Genomic DNA, 21,616 nt, shown 5'->3' on the forward strand with positions numbered 1-21,616 from the left:
AAAAGGAAAATCAGGACATGGTGGTACATGTTAAGGCCAGCTCAGCTACATGGTGAGTTTGGGATATATGAAAAAAATTCAACAGGGAAAGAGAACAGCTTAGAAATGAGGCTTGGAAAACACACCATGTCTGCCATTAAGTGACAAAGTCAGTGTCACTGGTTATTGAACACAATGACGCTGCATGACAGCCTGTGGACAGACCGGGACACAGGAACACAATGACACTACATGACAGCCTGTGGACATGGGACACAGGAACACAATGACACTACATGACAGCCTGTGGACATGGGACACAGGAACACAATGACACTACATGACAGCCTGTGGACAGAGTGGACACAGGAACACAATGACACTACATGACAGCCTGTGGACAGAGTGGACACAGGAACACAATGACACTACATGACAGCCTGTGGACACACCAGGACAGAGGATTACTTGCCTTCTAAAATGAACCTATGTCAGGAGGTGACAATAAGCACAGAAAGGGACCCCACACAAAGTAACTGTCCGGCTTCTTCACAAGTTTCAGTCACGAGAATAACAACACGGCAGAACCACAATGTCTCAGATTAAAGGCAACCACAGAGACACGACAATAAGCAAAGCAGGATTCTGAACTGGACGTTGGTGGCTACAGAGGACGCTGTAGGGATAACTCTACTCAAGTACAATAACATATGCTTTTAATACTGACACTTATGAGACAGAGGCAGACAGAGTTCTGTGAATTCAAGGCCAACCTACTCTACATAACCTGGTCCAAGACAGCCAGGGCTACAAGGTGAGACTCTGTCTCAAAAATAAATAAATAATAATAAGAACAAATTTAGATTATCTATACATATAGATAGAAAAATAAAATTTAATTCATCTACTTATTAATTTTGGTTATCTCTATGATGATTATATAATTCAAAAGGCATCATACACAGTTTGGACTGCTTGGTAGTGACCAATGAATTAAGCTTTGGAACATTAATTTTAGATATATGAATATGCCATATGTTCAAGACTAAACTATAGTGCTTTAATACCTTGGATCCTTTATATCTTCCCCCCTCAATCCTGTTGTACCAAAACAGTAAATATGACAAAGATATAAGGAAATCATTGGGTGACTCAGTTTACACTGTATGCTCTAGCTAAAAACAAAAACTGTATTTTAAGAAGTTTACTATATTAATATAATAATTCATATAAAATGTACTGTTTATTCAATGTCAATTTATTTCATTCTGGGACTGAATGTGGCCACTAAGCAAGTAAGGGGTTGCAATATTTACTATACTGTAAAATCAAATGAATTAAAATTAAAATTTTAAAGTGCTTTCTAGAGTTTACTTGTGATACTTTCATCTACCAATGACTGTCCTAGCTCAACTCACTACAGTATATACTACAGCAAAGACACAATAAAAATATAAGCTTGTTCCCCAAACCTAGCTGGACTCTTAGGAGGAGGGATGAACTAGAAAACGGACAGAGACTGCAAGTTCTAGGGCTGGAGAGGAGGCCCATCATTGGGTCTGCTTGCTACTCTCCCAGAGGACCAGAGTTTGGTTTTCAACATCCGCATGCCCTCTTCTGGCCTGAACGCGTGTGGCAGACACATAGTCACACAAAGAGAGACACATACTTATATATTAAGAGAAAAAAATCGAATTCTGGCTTTACCAAAAGTTTGTATGACCAGAAGGCACTGAATGTGCCAAGTATGTGTCAGATAATGGAAAACTATCACTATGAAATCCAGTAATTGCAGATATCAGCCGAGAGCTAAGACTAAAACCAAGTACTAACTGGGTTATTATTTTTCTCCTCAGTAACTTAAGTATGATAAGAAGTGGAAATGAAGAGCTGAGATGGCTCACAGGCTAACGGCACTTGCCATGGGACCCAAGTTCAATCGGTGGGGGCCATGTAAAGGTGGAAGGAGATAATCGATTCTACACATTGTCCTCTGACCTCCACACCAGCATTATACCCATGAGTCTCCTTACCCTCCTTCCAAATAAAAAGAAACTAAACAAAACAAAATAAGGTGTTTCTGCCAATTTCATCTATTAGAAGACAAGCAAGGAAAACAGGGCTGAGGAAGTCACAGCGGTAGAGTGCTTTTCAAGCCTGTGTCTGATCCCAAGAAAGAGACAGATGGGTGTGGGGCCATCAGAACTCCAAGATTATGCATACGTCTATCAAGATTTAAAAAAAGAAAATTATACTGCTTTATCAGCCCTCTGATTAGTTTTCTCACGGTATACCAATTAGTACACTTTGAAAGTCACCATTTTGGAGCCAGCAAGAAGGCTTAGCAGCAGAGATGCTAGTCTGGGAGCCTGGGACTGGCATTCACTTCAGGGCCTCCTACGGTGGAAGCCAAATCAACTCCAGCAGGTTGTTCTCTGACCTCTGCATGTGTGCTGTGGACGCATTCCCCCACATACAAAGTAAATTTAAGACAACTGTTTAAAACACCATTTTTAATGTACTACATAGTACTCATTATAAGGATGAACCATCACCTACCTAATAACCTCCAACTAAATGCTCACCTTAATTTTGCTTTGAGAGGAAAAAAAATGAGAAAAAATATCCAGTGAAATTGTTCTTTCACACACGTGTGTATGTGTGTGAGTGTGAGAGAGAGTGCTCAGTGTCTTGCTGCCCTTAGTTTTTCTGCTCTCTGCCTACTATTATGACTTCTACCAAGCTGTTATAATAACTTTTTTTTTATGTATGAATGCTTGCCTAAACGTATGTCTGTGAACTAAGTGTGTACAATGCTCAGAGAACAGAAGAGGGTCTATGCTGATAAAGTTTGCCTGAAGATCAGAGAGACAAAGGACCAAGCCACAGCTACCTCTTACCTCTAGGACTCCTCGGCCTGAAAAGGCTTCAGTTCCTGCTTCCTCACACCTTTTTTGGTACAATCACATCACTTCCTTCTTAGTGCTGGGATTAAAGGCATGTGTGCTTCCTACAACCTTAGCAGCAAAAGCATGAGCTCTCAAGTGCTGGGATTAAAGGCTGTGATTCCCAAGTTTGGGGTAAAGGTGTGTGCCCCCACTGCCGGGCTCCACTCCTCTTCCAGACCAAATCAATCTCATGCAATCCAGAATGGCTTTGAACTCAGAGACCCAGACAGACTTCTGCCTCCAGAGTGCTAGGATTGAAGGTGTGTGCCACCACTGTCTGGCATCTATGTTTAATCCAGTGGCTTGTTCTGTTCTCTGATCTTCAGGCAAAATTTTTTTTCTTTTCGCTTTTCGAGACAGAGTTTCTCTGTGTAGCTTTGGTCCCTTTCCTGGAACTTACCTTGTAGAGTCTGGCCTTGAACTCACAAAGATCCCCGTCTTTGCCTCCCGAGTGCTGGGATTAAAGGCCAGCAAATTTTATTAGGGTACACAATATATCACCACAGGGTGTTGGACCCTCCAAGACTGGAGTTACAGACATGTGAGTGGTAGGAACTGAACATGAATCCTCTGGAAAGCAGCCAGTCAGTGCCCTTAACTGCTGAACCATCTCTTCTTGACTTCAGTCTAACTTCTAAATAATCCTATATCATATTTCTACATCAAATTTTCTGAAACAAGGGCTAGAGAACTAGTTAAGAACACTAACTGCTCTTGCGAAGAGCTGGGTTTGATTTCTAGCACCAACATGGTAACTCACCACCATCTGTAACTCCAGTCCCAGGGGATCAGATGTCCTCTTGACTTCAGACATACATGCAGAGAAACACTCACATACACACAAAATAATAAAATAAATACTAAAAAAAAAAAAAAAAAAGTCGGGTGGTGGGGCACATGCCTTTAATCTCAACACTCGGGAGGCAGAGGCAGGCAGATCTCTGAGTTTGAGGCCAGCCTAGGCTACAGAGTGAGTTCCAAGATAGCCAGGGCTATACAGAGAAACCCTATCTTGAAAAACCAAAAAAGAAAAAAAGGATTATTACTACTTAACAATTTTGCTATTCAGTTTTGATGATAACCATGAATCTATCCCAACCCTACCATAGCCCAACCCTACCGTCTATCAGTGAAATCTCAATCCAGCACTCAGTTCCATGAAGTCTGCCATTGGGTCTAAGTGTCTATAAGAAGCACTAGCTTCCAACTTTCTACCCTGTTACACACACTGTTCTCTCATCTGAAATGCACAGAGAATAGTTTTTATGAGCACAGAATCACAGATCTAAAAAGAACCTTAGAGATATGCTGGTCTACTTACTTTATAAATTAACATTCATCTAAGGGCATATAAAACTCCAGTGTTAGCAGTCTTTCTGTTACACAGTGGTTCATAATACCCGAGACAGAATTTGTTAAAAACATAGATTTCCAAACCCCACCTTCAAAAATGTTGCTCCAGTAATTCAAGTTAGGACCAGATCTTTTTTAAAAATGTATTCTAGGTGTCTGGAAAGCAAGGAGCAGCCAGGTATGGGGTGTGTGTGTGTGTGTGTATCTATCTATCTATCTATCTATCTATCTATCTACAGAGAGAGAGAATCTTAGTACTTGTAAGGCTTAGGCGACATAAGATTGCCAGTTGAGGCCAGCCCAGGCTAAAGCGAGACCCTTTCTTAACCAACAACAGAGGAACTAAGACAAGGTGTCTCAGGCTTGGGAAAAGACACAAGTAAAGAACGCATTAAGTATAGTTTAGCCTTCAAGCACTTAGGCCATGATGTGAAAACTGCCTCCAAAAGATACTCACAGCTACTTGGGCTGAATCCATGAATCGCAGACCAAAATAGTCACTTTCAATCAAGTCCAGGTGATACATAATTTGATCAAACAGCTCTTGTCCTTTGGCTTTTTTCTGAAACAGCAAGGAGATGATTAGTGAGTGGCTTAAGCAGTCACTGTCCCATTCCTGATCTTAGGGAGAAAAAGGTACGTTAGTCTTTCACTTATTTCTTAAGTTTTGTTTGTTGTTGTTGTTGTTTTCAAGACAGGGTTTCTCTGTGTAGTTTTGGTGCCTGTCCTGGATCTCACTCTGTAGACCAGGCTGGCCTTGAACTCACAGAGATCCGCCTGCCTCTGCCTCCCGAGTGCTGGGACTAAAGGTGTGCGCCACCACAACTGGCAACAAACAATTCCTGCTCCTAGAAGAGAGACAGCGATTTAACTAACTCACTACAGTTCAGTAGGAAGGAAATCTATCTAGGTAAGGGATTCTAGGAGTAGGAATTTTAGAGGCAGAGACTGATTGACATGATTGCTCCAAGGTATGGCTAGGGGAGAGTGCAGCCAGAGAGAGGCATCTGGAGAGTATGGAGCAGAGACAGTAGGGGGCTGAACATGGCCTAGGAGAGGTGAGGGGGAGACCAAGCCCACAGCTGAAGCAGCAAGGTTAGAAGGGAATGAGAAGCTGGGGGAAGGGAAGCCTAGGGACTCTGTGACAGGAACTATGAACAGAGGGAGGCTGGAGGCCAGCATGCCTTTTGGTATGCTAATAGGCACCATAGATAGCCATTTGTCCCAAGCTTCTTTTGGAACTGAGGAGAGAACATTTTAGGCAGTGGCACTAGGGTTTATTCTTACAGACACTTAGACCCCATGGCAGAGTCACTGCTACCTTATCACTCAGAGGGCACATACACGATCAAGACCATGGGTGGGGGGGTGACCATACCACTCAGAGGGCACATAAATGATCAAGACCATGGGGGGGGGGTGACCATACCACTCAGAGGGCACATACATGATCAAGACTACACGGGGTGTGTGTGTGTAAGACTGAGAACAAGACCTTATTCAAAATACCTTTTCCCTCCATTATCTTTCTTTCCATAGACACTCCAGTCTGCAGCCAGGATAACCCCACACCCATTCTAAGAGGAGGGGAAGGGGGGGGGGGGAAGAGAGACAGAGACAGAGACAAAGGGGAAGGGAAGAGACAGGGGAGAGAGACAAAGAGGGGGGAGAGATGTGGATTGAACTCTTGATAATTTTCCCATTTATTTCCTAGGTTTCATGGGCTAGTCTTAAGGCAGGGAATGAGAAATTCCTTTTTTGTCCCCAAAGAGCTGAAAGTCTCATTAAAGAATTTGGGTTTGAGAATGATTTTAACATCATCTAGGGATGAATCTATTCTATATTAAAGATCCATTTCAAGTACTGTTCCTAATTTCTTTGACTTATTTAACAAATAAATAATAGAGCATTTATAACATGCTATGTGCTGCTCTCGCCAGCTCCAAAGAAAACAAAGGAAGGCACTTGTCTTCTGACAATAGCTGTAATAACGTGAAAGGTATAAGGAACAAGATGAAGAAGGATAATAGGAGGCAGTATTCAAATGGGAAGACTTTTTTAAGCAAGGAAAATTTCAATAAAATATGAATAAAGCAAGCAATTATCTACAGAAATGTAGTATCTTTTCTCTCTCTCTCTCTTTTTTTTTTTTTTTCCAGAACTGAGGATCGAACCCAGGGCTTTGCACTTGCTAGGCAAGCGCTCTACCACTGACTAAATCTCCAACCCCGAAATGCAGTATCTTAACAGTGGGAGAAAGAAAGGGGTTCCAGCACATCAGGAAGAAGTCATGGGAGGCGAAAGAGCAGGGTGAAGAGGAAGAATGGTTAGTTCACCAGGCATGACAAAACGGCTGGTTTTAAGTTATACTTACAGTTTAAAAAGAAAACAACCGCTAACAAACTTTTAAGATCTATTTTCTAGTTGTGTGTGGGGTGGGCACGTTCAAGTAAGCGCCGGTGTGTGTGGGAGAAACTGGATCTCTCTGGTGCTGGAGTTAGAAGCTTTTGTGAGCTCTCTGATGTGTGTGCTGAGAACAGACTTGGGTCCTCTACAACGGTACACACTCTTAACCACTGAGCCATCTTTCTCTGGCCCCACTGTTAACACATTTAAAAAGGAACAATTATGCTCATTTTGCCAGGTGCCATCATCAAAAGGGAAGACAAAACATTTTTGAACCTGATCCCCTCTCTACATCCCAATGGACCAAAGTGTCCAACTTCTATCACATGAATTCTAAGGTACACTTCTATATATAATTTCACAGTCCATCAACATTCTGTATTTGTTTCAAAAACAAAAGAATATGTCCTTTAAAATGACATTCCACCTCCTTCTATCCAAGCATCATTCCCAGCCGTTTGAAATATGGTACCTGTGTTCTAGGGGAGAGAACAGGCTTCTGCCAGGTAGAGAGAGCAACAGCCTTTCAAGGTTATGTATTTGACCTTCCTTAATAAGAAGCTGATCTAAGCCATTCAATAGTGAACACATGGCATTTTCAAATTCCTCAAGTTAGTGATGCCCAATATAAAAAAAAAAAAAAGATTCTGTACATCTAAAAAGAGAATTTCTTTTCTCTTTTTTCTTTCTTTTCTTTTTAAGTTTCTTGAGACAGGGTTTCTCTGTGTAACCATCATGGCTGTCCTCACACTCATGGAGATCCACTCGCCTCTGCCTCCCAAGAGCTGGGATTAAGGGCGTGTGCCAACACAGCCCAGTCTAAAAGAGAATTCCTTAAAATAAAATAATCTGGCCACTGGAATAGCATGGATGCTCTAAAAACTTTCATTGATAATCAAGTCTGCAAGAAAAAACTGGTTCATAACAATGTATCAGAGTAATCGCAATCCTCTTTGCTAAGGATGGTGGTTTAAACCCAACAAATGAGCTACAAGAAAGGCCTGCAGCTTGTTAGTTCTGCCTGAAAGTACTGAGACAGCTTCAGGGGGTTTATGTTTCAAACTGAGCCTAAGAGAAAAAATGCTGCTCTGCCAGCCTATGTGAAAACAAAATACAGCCAGGAGGGAGGTCATGAAGTCTGTGATGGCATTGGGGAGAGGAAACAGACCCGAGACAAGCAGGGGTCAGAAGGCTAAGTGGCACAGCTGCCCATGGGGTGTAAAATTATTAATAGAATTATTAATAAAATTGTCGTTCTTTTCTTCAAAATCCCTTCTTAGTCATGTTTGCAGATTAAGTACAGACTGGAATAAAAAATCTTCCTACATCCGCCTTGCTTACCCTCACAACTGTGTCTGTCAGGGAGGGTTGTCTATATTTGGCCAGTCTGTTACCTCCGCACTTCTTTCTCTTACAATGTCCTGTTTGAATCTCATCAACTCTTGGTTCTGCCTACTCAGAAATCAATGCGTTCGTGCTGGCTGTTGGTTTTTGTCAACCTGACACAAACATGGACACAGCAGCTGAAAAGAGAAAATGCCTCCTAAAGGCAAGTCTGCAGGGCTTTCTTTTCTCTTAGATCTCTTAATTCCATTTTAACTTTTTAACTTTCATACACTATGTTTTGATCACGTCTTCTCCTCCTCCATCTCCTTCCCATACCTTCCCACCCAATTTTGTTTGTTTGCTATCTCACAGAAAACACTACAAAAATGAAAGCAAAACAAACAAAAGCCAGGAAGACAAAACATGCCCAAATGACAAAACAAAAAACCAATGGAGTAGTTCTGTGTTGGCCCACTACTCCTGGACATGGGGTCTCCCGTCGAGTGTAGTTAATGTGTCCAATAATAACCCACTGAAAAAAACGATTTCCTCCTTGTTAGCTGTGTACGACTGCAAACAGCCTCTTGGCTGGGGTGGGGCTGCATGTCCACTCCCCTCAGTGCTGGGACCCTGCCAGTCTCTGTGAGTTCATTTGTACATCCCACATGAGTGCTGCTGTGTCTCGAAGATACTGTCTGCAGTCATCCACTACCTCCTTTTCTGCAGAGATCCCTGAACCTTGAGGGAGGGGTCTGGTGAAGCCATCCAGTCAGGACGAAGGGCTCCAAGACTTTCCCTCTCTGCACACTGTCCAGTTGTGAGTCTCCTTGTTGATATCTATCTAGTGCAAGAGACTTCTCTGATGAAGGCTGAACAAGGCCTGATCCTCCAGATTAATGAGGCCTGATCCTCCAGATTAATGATTACCATGGAAGCCCAGTCCACCGTAGACAGGTGGTTCTGGGTCGTAGTTGTATAAGAAAGCAAGCTGAGAAGGCCAGGAAGAGGGCAAGTCAGTCAGCAGGATTCCGCTTCAGCTTCTGCTGCCTGGCTCCTGCCTGGAGGGGGTATGGCAAAGAAACCCTTTCCCCCTCAAGTTGCTGTTGGTCATGAGGTTTTACCACAGCAACAGAAAACCTAAGCTAACACCCAGTAGAAAGGGTGGAAAGACTGCCGGCGCTGGCTGCCTCTACCCTGAACCTGCTCCTTAGCTTCTTCCGCCAGCAGCTGACTCCAGGTTACTATCTCAGCGCGGGGGGGGGGGGGGGGCTTCACATTCTAGGTCATGAAGATCAGGCCCCCAGCACACCACCTTCCATAAGCCTTTCTTTTCCTCTCAAGGTATTTCTCCCAGATATATTGGGAGGAGCCAATTCTCGAGGAACATTTTCCTCCCCTTGAAACAAGCTTCAGGGTCTCCCTACCCAGCCATTTTCTAGCTGCTGTACTCTCCTCCCTTCCAAACTCCCCGGTAACCGCTGTTCATCTTCTCTCCACGGACTTGCTCAAACATCTAGTATGTTAAGAGCAGCCACTGTGTTCAAGGGACTAGAGAGAATTCAAAATAACGTACCTCCCACCGAGAACTCCTCCTATTTTCTAAAGCCTGACTACCAAACACGCTTGCCTTCCCACAGTACTTTCCTCTGTGAGGGCTGACTATTCTACAATTTTCCACACCACGAATACCACCCAGTCTAACAGTGTGCTCATTACTCATCCCTGTTCCTTCCCCTCACCATATCCGTGTGTCAAATATCCCCTTTTCTGCAATCTCACATTCCCTTGTACCTACACTGCTTTAGCGGTTTCTAGTCTTCCCCCCAATTGTTCCAATTCAAGTCTACCATCATAATTACCACTAAATGTCATTTTGAACATCTTCTCTGGCTTCAAAAACAACAAAGTAACCCAAAACCTATATGCATGCTGTAAAACAGACATACACACACACACACACACACACACACACACACACACGCAAAAACGCTACATTCTTTTCTGAGGGGTGGAAGTTTAAAAACAAAAAAGCTTAATTGAAATGTAATTCATATCCAGTCACCCATTAAAAGTATGTGGTTTAGGCTAGGTGTGGTGGTACAGACCTTTACCCTCAGCATCTGAGAGGCAGACACAGGCAATGTCTGTGAGTTTGAGGCTAGGCTGGCCTATATAGTGAGTTTCAGGTCAGCTAGTTCTACATAGTGAGATACTGTATCAAAAACAACATGAACATGTAATTCAATGGACTTTAGTACACACACAGGTGTGTATAACCATCGGAGTTGGTTTCAGAATATTCACATTACCTCTGAAAGACATTCCATACCCTCTAGCTATTAATTAGTGTCTGTGCCAGCTCCTAAGCAGCCACTAATCTACCTGTTGCAGGCTTTCATAAAACAGAGTCACAACGTGTGGTTCTTGGTGACCGCTTTCTTTCACTGCACAGTATTGCAATTCATCCACGCCGTTACAGAGTATCAGTTCCGTGTCTTCTGTGGCTAGTGACTTGATGTTCCCTATCCAGCCTGATGTCCTCTGGGGCTCCCACCTTTTTGCTATTATAAACAATGCTGCTGTGACCATCTATACGCTTTTGTGCAAGCATGTTTTTAATTCTCTTGGACAGATCTTGGAAAGTAGACACACCCAGTCACAATGTAACAATGTTCTATCATTTGAATAGCTATGGGGTTGTTTTCCAAAGCAGCTGTTCCACATTTCCCAATCTCAATGCTTCTCCAGTTGCTATCATCTGACTTTTGAGCCCTCTTACTTGAATGTGAAGTAGTATTTATGGTTTTGGTGCTCCGGTTTAAAGCCTAGGCCTCCCACGTGTAAGAACACACTTGGCCACTAAACTATTAACATACCCAACTCTGACTTCTCATGTATTTTGTATGTCCTAACTAAACAATGTCTACTTAGCCAGGGGGCAGTAATGCATGCCTTTAATCCCAGCACTAAGGAGGCATAGAAAGGCAGGCAAATCTTTGAATTTAAGGCTAGCCTGGACTCAGAGCAAGTTTCAGAACAGCTAGGGCTTCAAAGAGAAACCATGTCTCAAAAAACAAAAACAAACAAACAAAAAGTCTACTTAGATTTTTGCTTATTTTTAAACTGGACTCTCTTTTTATTGGGTTGTAACAGTTCTTTATATATTCTAGGCACAAGGTCTTTGTCAGACATATAATTTTGAAGTACTTTGTTATGATGTTGTACAGTCTTTTTTCTTTCTAGGTGGTGCCTTTGAAGGACACACATTTTAAATTCTGATTAAGTCCAATTTGCTGACTTGTTTTTATTGATGTCATTATCTAAGAAAAATAAATATTCCTACATTTTCTTCTAAAGATTTTACAGTTTTAGTTCTTATGTTTACGTCTTAATTTTTATATTGTAGTATGAGGAAAATGTTCAACTTTATTCTTTTGCATGTAGATATCACCATTTGTTGGCCTGAGAGGTAGCTCGGGGGTTAGGAGTGATTGCTGCTCTTCTAGAGGACCTCAAATATAGTTCCCAGCACTCACAAACTGTAACTCCAGCTACAGTGGGTATAACGCCTTCTTCTGGCCTTGATGAGCAGCTGCACTCACGTGCACACAGACACTCAAGTATCCATATCAAAAGACAAAATAAAAAGATTTTAAAAAGTGAATACATGGGTTGGGGATTTAGCTCAGTGGTAGAGCGCTTGCCTAGCAATTGCAAGGCCCTGGGTTCGATCCTCAGCTCTGGCAAAAAAAAAAAAAAAAGTGAATACAAACTTTCTAAAGGCCATGGCTTTGTTCCAAAGGGATCAAATCTAAAACTGTGGCTGCTTCACCACAGTTGTCCCCAACATGTCTAGACCCAACCAAGGCACCACCATTCTAGGCCGGCCACTAAACGCTTGCTTTACTTCGTTTAGAGCTGATACCTTTTCTCCTCACCACACTGCCCTTTAAAAAGGCTTCTCTACAAATTCTTAGTATCAGCCTACCCATCAACAACCCTAAGACTTCATACTTCAAACATTAGGTAATAAATTTTCCCAGGTTCTCACACAGCAATCTCATGTTTTTCACTACATATCTAATAATAAATGGACTCACAAAACTCCTCAAGATTCTTATCAAATAAAAATAAATATTAAAACTACCCTTACTGAGTATCTCATGTTGGAATAGCTCACAAACCCTCAAGCCCTTACAGGAAGAAAATTTAGACACCTTAAAGTGTACAGAATCAAAAACTCTAAAAATGTGCAGTGCAATGTACATTTAGATAACAAACACACAGAAAGAGGATCTGCAAACACTTCTAGAGAGCTGGGCATGGGGAGTACACCTGCAATCCAGTACTCAGGAGGTTGAGGCAGGAAGAGCATGAGTTTCATCAAAGTCTGGGATGCATACTGAGACCTCATCTCAAAAAAGAAAGAAAGAAAACAAACCACTACCACCAACGAAAACCAAGAAAGCCTGAACCTGAACAAACTACACAATTCTTCAGTTTTAACTTCTGAATTTAAGGCTTTTCAGAATTCACTCAACTACATAACACAGTCACACTGAGCCATCAGTTTTCTAAATAGACTTTAACAGTCTATAGGGACGGCAGACATCAAGAGACATTCAATGAAGCTTATGTCAAAAATCACACAATATATAGTGTTCTGTGAAGTCTCTGAAACAGAACAAAGACATAAGAGATTTGGTATCTGTAAGTAGTTCTAAAACTCAAGCCTGGCATGGCACATACCTGTCCTCCCATACTTGATGGCTGAGGCAGGGTGATCACAAGTAAAGGCCAACTTGAGCTACACAGTGAGATCCTGTCTATAAACACACAATATGAGTACATGCACAGACAGGCACAGAGTTAATTCACACCTCTATCATTCTATGCTTCTTGCAATTGCCACTAAGTCCAGGTCCTCTTGGCCTACAGGTACTAGGTCCATGTCCCTGAGTACTTCAGAGCCTGAGCCACACTCACCCTACCTTACTTAACCCCAGGAAGCATAGACAGTAGTGATCTCACACACAACTGGAGGCTGAGAAAGGCCTACTTGGGCTGGAGAGATGGCTCAGTGGTTAAGAGCACTGGCTGTTTTTCTAGAGGTCCTGAGTTCAATTCCCAGCAACCACATGGTAGGTCACAACCATCTGTAAGGAGATCTGGCGCCCTCATCTGGCGTGCAGGCAGAACATTGGATATATAATAAATAAATAAATCTTTAAAAAAGCCTACTCACCGGCAAGTCCACACTAACATCTGTACCGTCCAGAAGTGACACCCTGCACGTGATGATGGACTTGGCGTCTCCCGCCGCAGGAATGTGTGTGGCGGCGCGCTGTGCCTCTCGGAGTCGTTCCTTCTCAGCATGTTTACGCATGGACCGGCGGCCAAGCGTTCTTCTCAGGAAGCTCAGCATTTCTGCCACTACAAAACCAGCAGTGACGATGACAGCCAGGAAGAAGAGGCCGGACAACTTGAGTAAGATGAACGGTGATACTGAGTGAAGCCCTCTGGAAGTCAATTTGAAAAAGTCGAAACATTACTTTTTATACATGTTTCAAAGCGTGTTGCATACAATAAATTTTCATTTCAAAATAATTTTTAAAGCTAGATTTTAACATAAAGTTAAAAAAAGAAGGGCGGGCTGGAGAGATGGCTCAATGGTTAAGAGCACCGACTGCTCTTCTGGAGGACCCGGGTTCAATTCCCAGCACCCACATGTCAGCTAACAACTGTCTGTAACTCCAAGATTTGACGCCCTCACACAGACATACATGCAGGCAAAACAAATAAATAAAAATAAATAAATTATTTTTTAAAAAAAGAAGGGCACTGATTGCAGCTTTTGAAACTTACTGTTTTCTTTTATAAGGAGCTGATCTAGCAGGAGAAAGCCATCATTCCTGACGTTCAACAAGTGTTTTGAATCAGTAAGTGGTACCTAAGGCAGATGAATATCCCTACAGACATTACACAATAGTGCCAGACACTGCTGAGGCAGACTGAGTGGTTGTTTTTTTTAACTGAACACTCAAAACACAAGTAATTATCTATTCCAGTGAAGTACAAATAAATTTAAACGCCTAAATTTTATCAAATATTCTTCTAAGAAGGCTAAAGTTAAACCAATAGTTAAAATAGCGACTAGGTATTTAAAGTATTGCACATTTCCCCTGAAAACACTAAGTAGATACAGAAACACAACCAATGCCAATGCCATCAGTTCCTCCGTAAACCTGGTGTCTTTATTTGACAACTGAGAGACTCCGGGAAAAGTAAACACTAACGAGGTACACATGAAGACAGTGACTAATTCCAGGAAAAAAGGTGTAGGAAAGGAAAAACAGCAACAGCATACTCAGGACTCCACAGCTCCAGGAGCTCTCCAGAAACTACCAGCAGAAGAGCTGCTGCCAGAGGCGGAGGGGGAGGGAGGAGAGGGAGGGAGGGGGAGGGGGAGAGGGGGGGAGGGGGAGGGGGAGAGGGAGGGAGGGGGAGGGGGAGAGGGAGACAGGGAGAGGGAAAAGGGGGAAGGGGGAGAGGGAGGGAGGGGGAGGGGGAGAGGGAGAGAGGGAGAGGGAAAAGGGGCAAGGGGGAGGGGTAGAGGGGGAGGGGGAGGGGGGGACGCTTTCTTCTCAGTTCACCAGTGAGGAGGCGCAGAATTCCAGGCAGAGCTATTTTTTTAAAGCCTCTAAATTAAATAACTAGTTCAACTAGCCGGTGGCCATTGACCTGCTTTTTAAAAGGGTAACTTTAAGATCATACTATACTATATTACAACTTAAATACCCATAAGCTGAAGATTACCAAATACATTTTACAATAGTGTTTACATGTATTTCAGATTTTAATCCAAGGAAAGAACTAAAATTGGGGACAGCCCATACCCACCAGCTGTGTGGTCTCCCCAGTCTCCTTTCCCTGCAGACTCCAGACTTCTAAAGCTCTGTTTTCATGAGCCCCCTACTTCTTCCTTTTAACCCAGTTCCATCATACATTCCCACAGAAAAACATTCTGATAGCTATGTTAATCGTTATAATCACACTTCCACTGAACCTTTTATTATAATTAGATAATTATTCCTTTACTCTTTATTGCAAGCAACTTAAGAGCATAATCCTTATTTTTCTTTTGGTATTTATGTATCTTCATTTTTTTGTCAGAGAAGTCTTTTATAAGAAAAAAATTCAAAACACATTATAAACTTATTTCCTAAGAAACTATAACACTACTTTTCTAACTTTCACCTTCTCTTGACATACCGCTACTATAAGTTATCTAATTAAAGAAAAACAACTTTCTGTTAGACTGCTATTATTTGAACAACAAAAGCCAACACTGTGAAGAACACTAAGTTATTTTCACAGAAACATAAGAGCACAAATTAACATACACATTTCAAGCAAAAAGTGAGAAAGTACTAGACAGAGTAGAATAGCAGAGCAAAGGACTTTTAAACAGTTTCTGAAAAAAGGTATTGTGAAGGATTACTATGTAGTTTAACAGTTAGTACAAATCATCTCTACAGAGATACAGCTTGGTGACAGAGTGCTTGCCTACTATAAACAAGGCCCTAGATTAGATGCCCAGAAAGCAAAACAAATTAACTAGATAAACAACCCATTAGAAGAAAATGGGTGACATGAAAAAGGACATCCCAAATGAGAATAATAAAGAAGCCTCTTAAATAATTCTAGCACTTGGAAGGCCAAATCAGGAGAGTTCTGAGTTCTAGGCTAACCTGGTCTATATACATGCCAATTCTAGGCTAGCCTGAACTACAAATGGAGGCCCTGTGTAAAAAACAAAACAGAACAAACAAACAGAAAGATAAGAGGGCTGGTGGGATGGCTCATTTAGGGAAGGTCCTTGGCAAAGCCTGGCATCTGAATTTGATCCCCAGAACCCCCAGAAAGGTGGAAGGAGAGATGTAACTCTGCAAATGGCATGCAGGAGTTCAGTTGCAGCCAGGAAGACCTAAACTAAACAATTAGAGAAGCCAGGCATGGGGGCACACCCTGTAACCCCAGCACTGGGGAGGTGGAGGCAGGGGAAGCAAGATCATCCCTGGCCACTTAGCAAGTTCTAGGCCGACCTGGGCATCATGGACTCTGTCTCAGATTGAAAACAAACAAACAAAAAAGTAAAAACAAAAAGTCAGGAGTGGGATGCACCTGACATGTCTAGCTCTGCACAAAGTCCAGGAAAGACGCCTGTCCCTGCATGCCTTAGGTCTCTAGGGCCAGAGAGGCTCGATGAAGGAAGTCGAGAACAGCCCCCTCAGGTTGTCTCTGACACCCTCACACACGTGTACTCACACACACACATCAGAGTCAAAAATAAATAAAAGACTGCCGCAGGCGAGGTCCATGGAGCAGGGATGAGGAGGGAGGGTGCTTTGATACACTTTCATATACTATCCTATTTAGACAAGTTATTAAATTGCATAGCCTATATGGAGCAACTCTAAGTTGCAGAAACAAAAATTTTTCTTGGCCTAACACATAAGAAATTCACATATTTATCGTGATGCAAAGAGGTAAGTGAGCCATGGGATAAACAATGGTATAATACACAGTTGTTTCTTTGAACCCCACCCTTGAGAGGCAGAGGCAGGTGGACCTCTATGAGCTGGAAGTCAGCCTGGTCCACATAAACTTCCAGGCCAGCCAAGGCGACATAGTGATACCTTGTCTTCAACAAACAAACCAAACCTATCTTAGACTAAATTTATAAGTGAAAAATCAAGTTAATTGAAAAATGAAAACAGTATTATAATATTTTGAGATATAATCCACATACACCCTCATAGGCATACACAGAAACTACAAAATGCAGGTGATTTAAGGGAAGTTCTCTCTGAAGAGAGTTAATCCAGAGGTCATGAGCATATGTGTGGCTTAAATTCTTTAAAACAAATTTGATGGTTGGGCTAAATACATACATACATACATACATACATACATACATACATACATACATAAACAGAGTGTCCCCATATTCTGTTTCCTCATCCCACCTGCCCTCAATCCCGTTCTCAGAGCTATAGCTGCTGGATCGGTGGATTATCAGCCACCACAAATCTGTTTCCTTTTTAAATCTTTAACAGCTCTGGCTCCTCCTTCTGGACCTCTCAGCGCCCTACCTAACTATTTGCTGTCTCCACTCCAGTGCTTTGCTCAGCTCAAGTATCTTTCTAGGTCCAGAACTTTCTTCATTAGTGTTTCCATCTTCCTGTGACAATCTGTCCACCCGTCTCCCGTTCTTCTCCTTCTTCAGATAGTTAAGGCTATATTTACACCTGAAATACTTTTTCCTCAGAAAAGCACTCCTAGATCCTGAGGCTGGATTAGATGGCCCTGTTAGCACATGGGCTTTTCTAAATAATATGGAAAGAAGCTGTAATTAAACATTTAATTGACTTTTTTTTTTTAACTGGCTACCCTCCCCGCCTCCCCCAGTGTTCTCCCACAAGGGCAGGGACCTCGTCTGACTTGTTTACTGTAATGGATCATCAAACTGCTTGCAATGATACGTATTACAAATTAGACAACCAATTAAAAAACTAATATGATAGAATAAAATGATACATTAGAAAATGGTGCTATTTGAAGAAGCAAATCCTAAAAGAGGGTAATAATAAAAGACACTAATAAAATATAACCCCAGCCCTTGGAAGGCAGAAGCAGAATTCTAGGTTCCAAGCCAACCTGGGCTGTATTTATTAGCAAATTCCAAGCTAGCACTTGTCTCTAAAAACAAACAGAAAATATGGGGTCAGGAGTTACATGGTTTCTAGTAAGTCAGTCTCCTTTACAGTCACAGAAATGAAAACTGAAGTAATCAATTTCCTACTTAACCATAGCTGCTTTAACACCCCCCCCCCCCCAGTGTGTCATGAAATGTGTATGTGCATACATTACTGAAGGCCAACTGCACCTCCTCCTCCCCGTTTGGGTCTTCTTTTTGCAGTGCTGGGGTCCAACCCTGGGCACTCAATACTGACTGACACCCCTTAGTGATAAAGCACACATATCTCGGGCCGAGCCACTGATTTTTTTTAACACAGTATTATTTATTGCCAACATACAGAAAATGTCCTAAAGTTACCAGTATTCTTCGTCCCAATTATCTCCCGCAAAAGCAAATGTAACTGAGAAACTAAACGCAGGAGAATTCCGCACATCGCTTCCCCAACAAGTTATCGTACCAAAACAAAAAAACATGTTTGGGGATTTAGCTCAGTGAAGCGCGCGCCAGAACCCGAGTTAGATTCCCAGTATCGAAAGAAAAGGGAGGGAAAAAAAGAGGGGGCGGGATAAAAAAAAACAACAACAAAACGATCCTGAAGCCAAGCGGATCAGACACACACACACTGCAATCAGCCTCAGTTTATGCTGCAACTGAGGCTAGCACCGTTGTGAATCAGGTTAAGAATTTATTGGTGGGTTTATCTCTAATTCTAAAAAGAAAAAAAAAAAAAAAACTACTAGGAATGTTAAACTATTGCCAAACAACTTCGGAGACTGGGGTCTTCTCGCTCGTAAAGCAGAGACTGCAGTAACCACACAGAGACAGACACAAATCATCTTCTACCCACCGGACGACCCATCATTACCCGATGAGCGCCACGCGTGGGAGCGGGAAGCGCCCTCGGCCTTGGCCGTTCCCGGGAACGCACCTGCCTCACACGGTTCCAAGTTTCACTCGAACGCGAGCGAGCTTGCACGTCCCGTCGGGTGTGCGTCTACGCGCGATCCTGACGAGGTGACCCTCGAGGAGACCTTCCCCTAACCCCACGGCTACACGGAGGTCAGGGGGGGACCGGAGATCCTCCCACGACGCCCGAGACCCCAGCTACGCGCCCGGCCCTCGGCGGCCAGCGCTCGGTATCGCCCGAAACTCAGCGCCCAGCCCCATTGGCCGCCGCCGCCACTCCCCTCCCAGCCCGCGGCGTCGCCCCGGGAGCCGGGCCGCCCACCCGGCGCGGCCGAGTGGCTCTGCTCCGTGAGCAGCGCCAACTGGACACCGGGGCCACGCTCTTACCTTTACTGGGGGGTAAAGACCGTGGAGCCACCCGGACCACGGCGACAGGCGCGCACGACCCTCGCGGAGAGACGCCCAGCCGGCCCGAGAGGAGGACGGGTCTCGGCAGACGCAGGGAAATGGCGGCGCAAGGGGCGAGCCCACCCTGCGCTAATCCCCGGAGGACCCCGGCCGCCGGCCCGCCCGCCCGCCGCGGGCACGCCCCTTAAAGCCCTCTCCAAGCCCCGCCCCGAAGGACGGGGTGCTCGGCTCTTAAAGGGGCGATGGCGCCGCCCCGGAAATCAGCCTCCTGAGACTGAATTTAAGCCGGCAACGCCAGGTGGGGCCGACAGGAACAAGAAGCTACAGTTTAAGAGGCACCTGTTGCGCTTGTCCAGAATTTAGTCTTATCCTGAGGGCACTATTAGGTGTATGGAAACCTGGCCGCTACACTGATTCATTTGTTCATTAATTAAAACAAAACTAAACAACAAAGCGGGTAGACCTGGAATGCTGATGCACACCTTTAATCCCAGAATTTGGGAGGCAAGAGGCAGGAGGATCTCCCGTGAGGTTGAGGGCAGCCTGGTCTACTTAGTGAGTTCCAAGACAGCTAGGGCTACACAGTGAAACCCTGTTTTAAAAGAAAAGGTTACATTTATTTGTCTATGTGTGTATACGTGTGGGGCGAGTAAGAAGGGGTTTCATGTTTGCCACAGTTCACACGTAGAGGGGCGTGGTTCTGAGGACAACTTGCAAAAGTTGGTTCTTTTCTATCACGTGAGTGCGGGGACCTGAACTCAGGTTGACACATTTGGCTGCAAGAACTTTATCCATTGAGCTTTTCCTTTCTTTCTTTCTTTCTTTCTTTCTTTCTTTCTTTCTTTCTTTCTTTCTGTCTGTCTGTCTCTCTCTCTCTTTCTTTCTTTCTTTTTTCTCTTTTTTTTCCCCGAGACAAGGTTTCTTTGTGTAGCTTTGCGCCTTTCCTGGATCTCGCTCTGTAGCCCAGGCTGGCCTCGAGTGCTGGGATTACAGGCGTGCACCACCACCGCCAGTCAACATCGAACATATCTCTCTCTCTCTCTCTCTCTCTCTCTCTCTCTCTCTCTCTCTCTCATTTTTTTGTTTTGTTTTGTTTTTCGAGACAGGGTTTCTCTGTGTAGCCCTGGCCATCCTGGAAGTCGCGCTTGTAAACCAGGCTGACCTTGAACTCAGCAATCTGCTTGCCTCTGCTTCTGGAGTGCTGGGATTAGAGGCAAGTGCCACTACTGTCCAGCGAATTTTCACTTTTTTGATTATATAATTTAAAATCAAATGTTGAGTTTGGGATACCGTTCAGTGATAGGGTGTTAAGACTAGTACAAGACCCTGGATCCAATCCTTAGCACAGCAAAAATAACCCAGATATTTCTTTTTAATGTAGTCTGGGCATATCTACTTTTGTCTCTTACTACCCCCAATTCCTAGGAATTAAAATGGATTTAAGCCTCTGCTGTTACAGCAACCTTCAGTCTCTAATGGAGAGAGTAAACAGAGTGTGTCAAGTGGTGATAAGTGTCCTGGAGAAAAACAGAGCTAGGAAGGAAATAACAGACTGATGCTTAAGGCACTGTGGTCAGGGAGGGCCAGAGTGGCAAGACAACATTCCATTCTTTCATTCTTTAGATAATTTATCAAAATGTCTACTGTGCCATAGGCTCTGGAGATAGGACAGATAAAGAAGACAAAAGTCCCTCAAGGCAACCATGGTGACAAACACCTATAGTCTCCTGAGAGGCTCAGTAGAGAGATCAAGGCCAGCTTAGGTTACATTTGGGGTTCTGTTTAATTAAACAAGTTTGTTTCATGCTCAAGCCTGTGTGGTAGAGTGTACCTGTAGTCCTTGCTACTCTCAAGGCTGAGGCAGGAGGATGGATCACTTGAGCCTAGAAACTGGAGACCAACCTACCTAACACCATCTGAGAGAGGAGGGGGAGGAAGAGGAGGAGGAAGAGGAGGAGGAAGAGGAGGAGGAGAAAGGCTGCATATACCTCCATTAGCATACATAAAGTCCTGAGTTCAATACACATGACTGTTCAGTTGTTAGTAAATACTAAAGAGAAAAGTAATAGCAGAGAGCAGGGACGGGGATGAGGGCTACCAATTCAGCAAGGAGGAACGCCTCTTAAGACAGTGACATCAAGTTCGGACCTAAGCAGGTGAGGAGACAGCCCAGTAGACATCCCAGAAGAGCAGAAGAAACAGCAAGGGCAAAGGCTTGTGTGGACCTGCTCAAGGGCAGTACTGAAACCAAAGGAGCAAGAGCAGGAGGCGGCGACCCTGAGGAGGGAAAGGGTGTGGACAGAGGGTCTCAGGGGATCTTGTAGTGGGTAGCCATTTTTCCCTAGAAGAAAATCTAATGAACAGAGGTCATCATTGGTGTGACAGGGCTTCCATGTTCATATAGCTCAGAGTTGCTGTTAATCCTGAAATTCGCAGGAGAAAAACCAGTTCCATATCTTTGAGCCAAAATTGAAGCAAGCTTTAACTGAATACTGGCCAGAAAAATGGACTCTGGTCAGTTCCACCT

At 43.5% G+C, this 21,616-nt stretch overlaps 1 protein-coding gene across 8 annotated transcripts in view; it reads right to left on the reverse strand.

The window, feature by feature from the left end:
- Positions 1-19,259, reverse strand: part of Epb41l5 (erythrocyte membrane protein band 4.1 like 5) — a 117,721-nt gene extending 98,462 nt beyond the window's left edge. For 7 of the 8 annotated variants that reach the window (XM_036202297.1, XM_036202292.1, XM_036202296.1 and 4 more), the window contains exons 1-3: positions 19,069-19,259; positions 13,258-13,531; positions 4,738-4,842 (exon numbers count right to left, since the gene is read on the reverse strand). In XM_036202297.1, the coding sequence (XP_036058190.1) occupies positions 4,738-4,842; positions 13,258-13,437 (285 nt within the window). In that variant the 5' untranslated portion in view covers positions 13,438-13,531; positions 19,069-19,259. Of the gene's footprint in view, positions 1-4,737; positions 4,843-13,257; positions 13,532-18,703; positions 18,894-19,068 lie in introns of those variants that run through there. The other variant, XM_036202290.1, reaches the window with a different exon arrangement.
- Positions 19,260-21,616: the final 2,357 nt, after the last annotated feature.

The sequence above is a fragment of the Onychomys torridus genome, chromosome 11 (assembly GCF_903995425.1).
Source record: "Onychomys torridus chromosome 11, mOncTor1.1, whole genome shotgun sequence".
In the NCBI taxonomy this organism is placed as follows: domain Eukaryota; kingdom Metazoa; phylum Chordata; class Mammalia; order Rodentia; family Cricetidae; genus Onychomys; species Onychomys torridus.